General features: G+C 44.3%; 1 protein-coding gene across 1 annotated transcript in view; it reads left to right on the plus strand.

Moving 5' to 3' along the window:
* Window positions 1-4,332, plus strand: part of LOC106604047 (high affinity cationic amino acid transporter 1) — a 94,185-nt gene extending 89,853 nt beyond the window's left edge. Inside the window, exon 13 of the mRNA XM_082974833.1 lies at window positions 120-4,332. Coding sequence (XP_082830959.1) covers window positions 120-316 — 197 coding nt within the window. The 3' untranslated portion in view covers window positions 317-4,332. The remainder of the gene's footprint in view (window positions 1-119) is intronic.
* The last annotated feature ends 6,671 nt before the right edge of the window (window positions 4,333-11,003 follow it).

The following is an 11,003-nucleotide window of genomic DNA, read 5'->3' on the forward strand; positions in this document are numbered from 1 at the left end:
AGATTATAACAGCACATGGCCAAGATGTTCAAATGTTCATAGATGACCAGCATGTTCAAATGTTATATATATATCCTCTTCCAAGACATTCCATTATTAACCCCTTCTGTTTATTGCAGGGTTTGTGATCTACTTTGGCTATGGGATCCACCACAGTGCTGAGGCTGCTCTTGCCCGCTCCTCTCTTGAGTCTGATGTAGAGCTGAACGGCTACATAGCCAGCCACTCACACAACATGGAGCCCATGTCTCCTGAGAAAGAGGCGTTTCTACATAATGGTCTGGAGTCCCGGGGAGAGGAGGAGGGAGACCTATAGAGCGCTAGGACCCAGCAGACAACTGCCACAGCCTGCCCTGACCACCCTACATACCACACCTTATCACGCCCCTTTGGAACTTTCGTCTGTCTGGAACCTTAATCAAAACAGGATAGAACCCTCTTGGAATGAACCGTCTCATTTTGGGATGTACCTTGCCATTTTTTTTAATATATTTTTTTTTAACAGAGTTCCCGGCTTTAGACTTTTTTAGTCTAACATCTCACAGTGGCGTATGCACATGTAGCTTGTCGCAGGTGTTCCTGGGTAGGGAAAATACATTTTCTAATGCAGAAAAAAACGGAGTAGAGAAGAGAGGATAGACTGCTGTTTGTTCCTGAGGGCTTATTGTGAGCTCCACAGGGGTTTCCTACTACAGACAGGAGAACCATATCAACCCAGGGAAACTGAGCAGACATCTTGGATCTTGTCCTCCTCCATTTTAGGGAGAGTGTGGGTTGATGTGATGGGAGTGGGGTAGTGTAATGTTGCTGTTGAGGACTGGGTTTGATTGGGCCCACTGGGCACACACACACACTGGTTGAATCAACGTTGTCTCCAAGTCATTTCAATTCAGTTACGTTGAACTAACGTGGAATAGACATTGATTTGACGTCTGTGTGCAGTGAGGATGCTCTACTAACTGGCACACGGTTCTCTCACAGCTCAGGAAGGACTCTCACAGCTCAGGAAGGACTCTCACAGCTCAGGAAAGACTCTCACAGCTCAGGAAGGACTCTCACAGCCCAGGAAGGACTCTCACAGCTCAGGAAGGACTCTCACAGCTCAGGAAGGACTCTCACAGCCCAAGGAGGACTCTCACAGCTCAGGAAAGACTCTCACAGCTCAGAAAGGACTCTCACAGCTCAGAAAGGACTCTCACAGCTCAGAAAGGACTCTCACAGCTCAGAAAGGACTCTCACAGCTCAGGAAAGACTCTCACAGCTCAGAAAGGACTCTCACAGCCCAGGAAAGACTCTCACAGCTCAGGAAGGACTATCTGTTGGTTAACATCCTAATGGATTAGTTAGGGTTAAGGTTGTGCATTAAGGTTGTCACTTGAGAGATGTCAGAAAACATCACTGAGTCAATCTGAGGACTTTTGGAACTGAGTGACTTAGATGGCTAGCCATGGAAACTCTGTCTGGTAAACTTCAAGATAATCATACTGTTTGATGAGGCATATCTATACTCTCAACATTTTCAGATGATAGTCAAACTGCTGTTGAGAAAGGTGAACAACAGATTATGGCTATAATAACTACTGCTGGGATTCTACATTCAGATCTGCTAAAACCATGGATGAGAAATGTTACAACCTCCCCTAGCAGGATATAGGCTACCTTGTTGTAAACTTCTGTTATCTCCCTTCTCGCTGTGATGTAGTGGCTGTGGCTCACCACTAGAGGTCGCTGTGTATCACACAACATCAGTGGACCTTTCAAATGAAATGAAATGAAATTGTATTCATCACATGCGCCGAATACAACCTTACCGTGAAATACTTACTTACAAGCCCTTAACCAACAATGTAGTTCAAGAAATAGAGTTCAGAAAATATTTACTAAATATAATAAAGTGAAAAAATGTAATATCAAAAAAGTAACACAAGAAAATGACATAACAATAATGAGGCTATATACAGGTGGTACCGGTACCTAATCAATTTGGGGGGGGGGTACCGGTACCGAGTCAATATGTAGAGGTCACAGGTGTGTAGAGGGCACAGGTTTATGTAAAGTGGGGGTAATTTGTAAAGTGGCTATGCGTAGAACAGCGAATAGCAGCAGTGTAAAAACAAAGGGGGTGTGTCAATGTAAATAGTCCAGGTGGCCATTTGATACATTGTTCAGCAGTCTTATGGCTTGGGGGAAGAAGCTGTTAAGGAGCCTTTTGGACCTAGACTTGGTGCTCCGGTACCACTTGCCGTGCTGTAGCAGAGAGAACAGTCTATGATTTGGGTGACTGGAGTCTTCTACAATTTTTTTGGGCCTTCCTCTGACAAAAAGGTCCTGGCTGTCAGAAAGCTCCCGAGTGGCGCAGCGGTCTAAGGCACTGCATCTCAGTGCTTAGAGATGACACTACTGACCCCTGGTTCGATTCCAGGCTGTATCACAACCGGTCGTGATTGGGAGTCCCATAGGGTTGCGCACAATTGGGCCAGCGTCATCCGGGTTAGGGTTTGGCCGGGATAGGCCATCATTGTAAATAAGAATTTGTTCTCAACTGACTTGCCTGGTTAAATACATCATTTAAAAAAAAAAAACTCTTGGCCCCATTAATGTACTGGGCCGTACACACTACCCGCTATAGCGCCTTACGGTCGGATGCCGAGCAGTTGCCATACCAGGCGATCATGCAACCGGTCAGGATGCTCTCGATGGTGCAGCTGTATAACTTTTTTTGAGGACCCATTCAGTCTCCTGAGGGGGAAAAGGTGTTGTTGTTGTGCCTTCTTCACAACTGTCTTGGTGTGTTTGAAGCATGATAGTTCGTTGGTGATGTGGTCACCAAGGAACTTGAAACTCTCTACCTCTCGTCCACTTCAGCCACTACCTCCCAGTCGATGTTAATGGCAGCCTGTTCAGCCTATTTCCTCTAGTCCACGATCAGATCCTTTATCTTTCTCACATTGAGGGAGAGGTTGTTGTCCTGGCACCACACTGCCAGGTCTCTGACCTCCTCCCTATAGGCTGTCTCATCATTGTCGGTGATCAGGCCTACCACTGTTGTGTCGTCAGCAAACTCAGTAATGATGTTGGAGTCGTGCCTGGCCGTGCAGTCGTGGGTGAACAAGGAGTACAGGAGGGGACTAAGTACACACCCCTGAGGGGCCCCAGTGTTGAGGATCAGCGTGGCAGATGTGTTGTTGCCTACCCTTACCACCTGGGGGCGGCCCGTCAGGAAGTCCAGGATCCCGTTGCAGAGGGAGGTGTTTAGTCCCAGGGTCCTTAGCTTAGTGATGAGCTTTATGGGCACTATGGTGTTGAATGCTGAGCTGTAGTCAATAAATAGCATTCTCACATAGGTGTTCCTTTTGTCCAGGTGGGAAAGGGCAGTGTGGAGTGCGATTGAGATTGTGTCGTCTGTGGATCTGTTGGGGCGGTTTGCAAATTGGGTGGGTCTCCGGCATGATGGTGTTGACGTGAGCCATGACCAGCCTATCAAAGACCTTCATGGTTACCGACGTGAGTGCTACAGGGGTAATCATTTAGGCAGGTTACCTTCGCTATTCTTGGCCACAGGGACGATGGTGGTCTGTTTGAAACATGTTGGTATTACCGATTCGGTCAGGGACATGTTGAAAATGTCAGTGAAGACACTTGCCAGTTGGTCACTGCATGCTTTGAGTATGCGTCCTGGTAATCCGTCTGGCCCTGCGGGTATGACGCTACAAGCTTGGCACACTTGTATTTGGGTTGTTTCTCCCATTCTTCTCTGCAGATCTTCTCAAGCTCTGTCAGGTTGGATGGGGAGCGTCGTGCACAGCTATTTTCAGGTCTCTCCAGATATGTTCGATCGGGTTCAAGTCCGGGTTCTGGCTGGGCCACTCAATGACATTCAGATGAGCCACTCCTGCGTTGTCTTGGCTTTGTGCTTAACCTCTATGGGCTAGGTGGGACGCTTGCGTCCCACCTACGTAACAGCCACTGGCAGCCTGTGGCGCGATTTTCAAAACCTTAAAAATCCTATTACTTCAATTTCTCAAACATATGACTATTTTACAAACATTTAAAGACAAGACTCTCGTTAATCTAACCACACTGTCCGATTTCAAAAAGGCTTTACAACGAAAGCAAAACATTAGATTATGTCAGCAGAGTACCAAGCCAGAAATAATCAGACACCCATTTTTCAAGCCAGCATATAATGTCACCAAAACCCAGAAGACAGCTAAATGCAGCACTCACCTTTGATGATCTTCATCAGATGACAACCCTAGGACATTATGTTATACAATACATGCATGTTTTGTTCAATCAAGTTCATATTTATATCAAAAACCAGCTTTTTACATTAGCATGTGACGTTCAGAACTAGCATACCCCCCGCAAACTTCCGGGGAATTCGCTAACATTTTACTAAATTACTCACGATAAACGTTCACAAAAAGCATAACAATTATTTTAAGAATTATAGATACAGACCTCCTCTATGCACTCGATATGTCCGATTTTAAAATAGCTTTTTGGTGAAAGCACATTTTGCAATATTCTAAGTACATAGCCCAGGCATCACGGGCTCGCTATTTAGACACCCGGCAAGTTTAGCACTCACCATAATCATATTTACTATTATAAAAGTTTGATTACCTTTTGTTGTCTTCGTCAGAATGCACACCCAGGACTGCTACTTCAATAACAAATGTTGGTTTGGTCCAAAATAATCCATCGTTATATCCGAATAGCGGCGTTTTGTTCGTGCGTTCCAGACACTATCCGAAATAGTAAAGAAGTGTCGCGCGCATGGCACAATTCGTGACAATAAAATTCTAAATATTCCATTACCGTACTTCGAAGCATGTCAACCGCTGTTTAAAATCAATTTTACGCCATTTTTCTCGTAGAAAAGCGATAATATTCCGACAGGGAATCTCCTTTTCGGCAAACAGAGGAAAAAATCCCAAAGGCGGGGGCGGTCGGGTCACGCGCCTAAGCCCAGTGTCCCTTGATCGGCCACTTGAGAAAGGCGATAATGTGTTTCAGCCTGGGGCTGGAATGACGACATTCTGTTTTTTCCCGGGCTCTGAGCGCCTATGGACGACGTGGGAAGTGTCACGTTAGAGCAGAGATCCTTAGTAAATGATAGAGATGGAAAAGAAGTTCAAGAAATGGTCAGACAGGCCACTTCCTGTAAAGGAATCTCTCAGGTTTTGACCTGCCATTTGAGTTCTGTTATACTCACAGACACCATTCAAACAGTTTTAGAAAATTTAGGGTGTTTTCTATCCATATGTAATAAGTATATGCATATTCTAGTTACTGGGTAGGAGTGGTAACCAGATTAAACCGGGTATGTTTTTTATCCAGCCGTGTCAATACTGCCCCCTAGCCCTAACAGGTTTTAAGGTCGTTGTCCTGTTGGAAGTTGAACCTTTGTCCCAGTCTGAAGTCCTGAGCACTCTGGAGCAGGTTTTCATCAAGGATCTATTTGTACTTTGCTCTGTTCATCTTTGCCTCAACCTGACTAGTCTCCCAGTCCCTGCATGATGCTGCCACCACCATATTTCACCGTAGGGATGGTGCCAGGTTTCTTCCAGACGTGATGCTTGGCATTCAGGCCAAAGAGTTCAATCTGGGTTTCATCAGACCAGAGAATATTGTTTCTCATGGTCTGAGAGAGTTTAGGTGCCTTTAGGCAAACTGAAAGCAAGCTGTCATGTGCCTTTTACTTAACAAAATGTGTAAAAAATCAAGGGGGTCTGAATACTTTGCGAATGCACTGTATATACAAAAGTATGTGGATACCCCTTCAAATGAGTGAATTCAGCTATTTCAGGCACACCCTTTGCTGAGAGGTGTTTAAAATTGAGCACACAGCCATGCAATTTCCTGAGACAACAATATCAGTAGAATGGCCTTGCTGAATAGCTCACTGGCCTTCAACGTGTCACTGTCATAGGACGCCACCTTCCCAACAAGTCAGTTCGTCAAATTTCTGCCCTGCTAGAGCTTTCCCAGTGAACTGTAAATGCTGCTATTGTCAAGTGGAAACGTCTAGGAGAAACAACAACTCAGCCAGTAAAATGTGTCTGTCCTCGGTTGCAACACTCACTACCGAGTTCCAAACTGCCTCTGGAAGCAACTTCAGCACAATACCTTTTTATTGGGAGCTTCATGAAATGGGTTTCCATGGCCGAGCAGCCGCACACAAGCCTAAGTTCGCTGCCGTTGGACTCTGGAGCAGTGGAAACGTGTTCTCGGAAATGACGAATCACGCTTCCCCATCTGCCAGTCCGCAGACAAATCTGGGTTTGGTGGATGCCATGAGAACGGTACCTGCCTGTATGCATAGTGCCAACTCTAAAGTTTAGTGGAGGAGGAATATGGGGCTGTTTTTCATGGTTCGGGCTAGGCCCGTTTGTTCCAGTGAAGGGAAATCTTAACGCTACAGCATACAATGACGTTCTAGATGATTCTGTGCTTCCAACTTTGTGGCAACAGTTTGGGGAAGGCCCTTTCCTGTTTCAGCATGACCATGCCCCCGTGCACAAAGAGAGGTGCAGTTATAGCAGACCTACTCCATATTAATGGCCAGGATTTTGGAATGAAATGTTCGATGAACAGATGTCCACATATTTAAGTCATGTAATGTGTATTTAAGCATTAATTTAGATATAGGGAATGGATTTATTTTTTATTTTTTAAATACAATGTTTTCTAGAGGCAAGAATGTGAATAGCATAGATGCTTTATGTATACCTGTTGTAATATACTCAATACATTTTCTGCACGTAACATTTTGTATATATTTCTTGCAGTAAATTATTTGTAAATTACCAAAAAATGTGCTTTTAAATGTTTTTTTTTGCCAAAGTGCATGGGTTTGTGTGTCCGATCCTGTTACACTGAATGTTTTAAATGTTTTATGACATAGTCTATGGGTTTGTGTGTCTGAATGTTTTTGGGCGTAGAGCTAATGTATTTGACATACCATTAAACTTCAATTAAAAGCTGTCTCAGATAGCTGACTGTCCCTTTTTAATAGCCGGGCAAAGACACACATTTCAGCAAATAAACACCCGTTTCAAATAAATGAATTGTTTACGAGGTTATCATTAATTACCATTAATTATTTACAAGGTTTAATGTTTGATTTGTTACATAAAATAATTCAGTAATGAATCGAAAAAATGACGTCAATAATTAGTTTTTATCGCCAGTAAGAAACTGCTAGCCATTGACTGCTAACAGCTGAGAACCGACAGCTAACTGGATAAAAAGTCAACTTTAGGACTACAAACCTGCAGAAATCAGCCTGAAAATGCACAGTCAAAGAGGATAAATATTTCCCTTGACAGAATAATCAATGTCATTTTTTTATTGAGGCATATTAAAAGACAAAATGTGACACAGTGTGTAAATGATAACAAGAAATGTTTTAAAATGCAGGAAGTGAATGCTGGAATTAACTATGCATAAGAGCAAAAGCTGTGTGCGTTAAGAAAATAGAAGCCTGTCTTTAATAAGTGGTTGTTGTGTTCAGTTATTTAAGCAAATAAATGCCCGGGATATTAATTAATTTAAAATGCAGGAAGTGAATGCTGGAATGAACTATGCATAAGAGAAAAAGCTGTGAGCGTTAAGAAAATAGAAGCCTGGCTGAAATAGAAGCCTGTCTTTATTAAGCGGTTGTTGTGTTCAGTTATTTAAGCAAATAAACGCCCGGGATATTAATTAAAGTTTTACGATTCAATCAGATCCGCTTCAGCTGAAATCCTCATAGTTGATGTTTTGATGGTTGTCACTGGTGTAGAGAGGAGTAGGAGGAGAGAGGAGAGAGGAGAGAGGAGCAGGAGACATTCGCAGCTACTGAATATATTTAAACACCATAAAACAAAGCGGCACAAAACCCAAACGCTGTTGTTCTTAAAATATATCTTCGTAAACAAAAAAGCACAGGGCGACCCCTAAAGTGCAAAAATATAAAGTACTCAGGAAATAGTAGGAGATTCCTCTCAGGAAAACAAGTCAAATTTACAATGACCGATAAAGACAAATGACAGAGAGAGTATAAATATACAGTGATAGAGTGGGGATTGGAACCAGGTGTGTGTAATGATGACGAGACAAGTCCCGGGTTTATGAGTGAAGGGCGTTTGCCAGCAGCAGGTTGGGAAGCTACGAGAAGGCCGGCGATGCCGAACACCTGAGCTGGACAGGAGGGGGAGCCTAAGCGAAGGCTGGTGATGCTGGACAGGAGGGGGAGCCTAAGCGAAGGCTGGTGATGCTGGACAGGAGGGGGAGCCTAAGCGAAGGCTGGTGATGCTGGACAGGAGGGGGAGCCTAAGCGAAGGCTGGTGATGCTGGACAGGAGGGGGAGCCTAAGCGAAGGCTGGTGATGCTGGACAGGAGGGGGAGCCTAAGCGAAGGCTGGTGATGCTGGACAGGAGGGGGAGCCTAAGCGAAGGCTGGTGATGCTGGACAGGAGGGGGAGCCTAAGCGAAGGCTGGTGATGCTGGACAGGAAGGGGAGCCTAAGCGAAGGCTGGTGATGCTGGACAGGAGGGGGAGCCTAAGCGAAGGCTGGTGGGACAATGGTGCCAGAGGTGGAACTGTGTTAGAGCTGTCAAATTCACAACAGCTCCTGGCACTAGAGCTAAAGCAGACATTGACATTGGTTGTATTAATAGAAATCCATTGCAGCATTGTTTACAAGTTTGATCACTGGAATGATAGATGTAATCCACTCCTCTGTTAGGATGATAGATGATCTACAGGATGATAGATGTAATCTACTCCTCCATTAGGATTATAGATGTAATCTATAGGATGATAGATGTAATCTACTCCTCCATTAGGATGATAGATGTAATCTACAGGATGATAGATGTAATCTACACCTCCATTAGGATGATAGATGTAATCTACAGGATGATAGATGTAATCTACTCCTCCATTAGGAATGCAGATGTAATCTACTCCTCCATTAGGATGATAGATGTAATCTACACCCCCATTAGGTGAAGGGGCTGCAGGTAGCCTAGTGGTTAGCGCATTGTGCCAGTAACCGAAAGGTTGCTAGATCGAATCCCTGAGCTGGCAATGTAAAAAATCTTTCATTCTGCCCCTGAACAAGGCAGTTAACCCACTTTTCCTAGTCCATCATTGCAAATAAAAATGTGTTCTTAACTGACTTGCCTAGTTAAATAAAAATCAGGATGATAGATGTAACCTACACCTCCATTAGGCTGATAGAAATCCTAATTTCATGGAACGATTTTCAATTTGAGGGTCATTATTTAAACATTATTTAAAAAAGAACAGTCTTCACTGTGAACTGCGTTAATTTTCACCAAACTTAACATGTGTAAATATTTGTATGAACATAACAAGATTCAACAACTGAGACATAAACTGAACAAGTTCCACAGACATGTGACTAACAGAAATGGAATAATGTGTCCCTGAACAAAGGGGGGTCAAAATCAAAAGTAACAGTCAGTATCTGGTGTGGCCACCAGCTGAATTAAGTACTACAGTGCATCTCCTCCTCATGGACTGCACCAGATTTGCCAGTTCTTGCTGTGAGATGTTACTCCACTCTTCCACCAAGGCACCTACAAGTTCCCAGATATTTCTGGAGGGAATGGCCCTAGCCCTCAACCTCCGATCCAACAGGTCCCAGATGTGCTCAATGGGACTGAGATCCGGGATCTTCGCTGGCCATGGCAGAACACTGACATTCCTGTCTTGCAGGAAATCACGCACAGAACGAGCAGTATGGCTGTTGGCATTGTCATGCTGGAGGGTCATGTCAAGATGAGCCTGCAGGAAGGGTACCACATGAGGGAGGAGGATGTCTTCCCTGTAACGCACAGCGTTGAGATTGCCTGCAATGACAACAAGCTCAGTCCGATGATGCTGTGACACACCGCCCCAGACCATGACGGACCCTCCACCTCCAAATCGATCCCGCTCCAGAGTACAGGCCTCGGTGTAACGTTCATTCCTTCGACGATAAACGCGAATCCGACCATCACCCATGGTGAGACAAAACCACGACTCGTCAGTGAAGAGCACTTTTTGCCAGTCCTGTCTGGTCCAGCGACGGTGGGTTTGTGTCTAATGTGAATGGTCAATGATTCCGGCCCTACGGATCATAATAGGCCAATTATGCAATTGGTATAGTTAATATGTAATGAAATTCCGTGTACACATGAAGACACTTGAAAAGGGTGAAATAAGAAAGTAATTGTTTGTTGAACTGAATAACTCTGATATCCAACTAATGGCGATTTATAGATTGAATAACCGATCACCGTTTGTATTATTCTTTCATGATTTATGATAAATAGTTATGAGCCTAAATTACTCACCGATGATTCCTATTGACTTATTAATGAACTGGATTGTTGAATTCCCTAAATTATGTTAACAATGAATGATTGTTATGATTAGATCTTTGTGATGATGGATTTGATTGGATACACGTTATTCCGTTTCCTTTGTTATGCAGCACAGACTACTCAGTAAATATACCACTTTATGGTTAAAGGAATTCCTGCCTCAGTCTCATCCATTCCTCTGTCACCTGACCCGTGACCACCTGTTCACCCTCACTGTCAGTCATCCTACCTGTCCAGCTACCCACACAGATTCCACTAATCTTTCAGTGCCCATGGGCAATGTTGTTTCCGGTGATGTCTGGTGAGGACCTGCCTTACAGCAGGCCTACAAGCCCTCAGTCCAGCCTCTCTCAGCCTATTGCAGACAGTCTGAGCACTGATGGAGGGATTGTGCGTTCCTGGTGTAACTCGGGCAGTTGTTGTTGCCATCCTGTACCTGTCCCGCAGGTGTGATGTTCGGATGTACCGATCCTGTGCAGGTGTTGTAACACGTGGTCTGCCACTGTGAGGACGATCAGCTGTCCATCCTGTCTCCCTGTAGCGCTGTCTTAGGCATCTCACAGTACGAACATTGCAATTTATTTCCCTGGCCACATCTGCAGTCCTCATGTCTTCTTGC

The sequence above is a fragment of the Salmo salar genome, chromosome 04 (genome assembly GCF_965601325.2).
Source record: "Salmo salar chromosome 04, fSalSal1, whole genome shotgun sequence".
Lineage (NCBI taxonomy): Eukaryota > Metazoa > Chordata > Actinopteri > Salmoniformes > Salmonidae > Salmo > Salmo salar.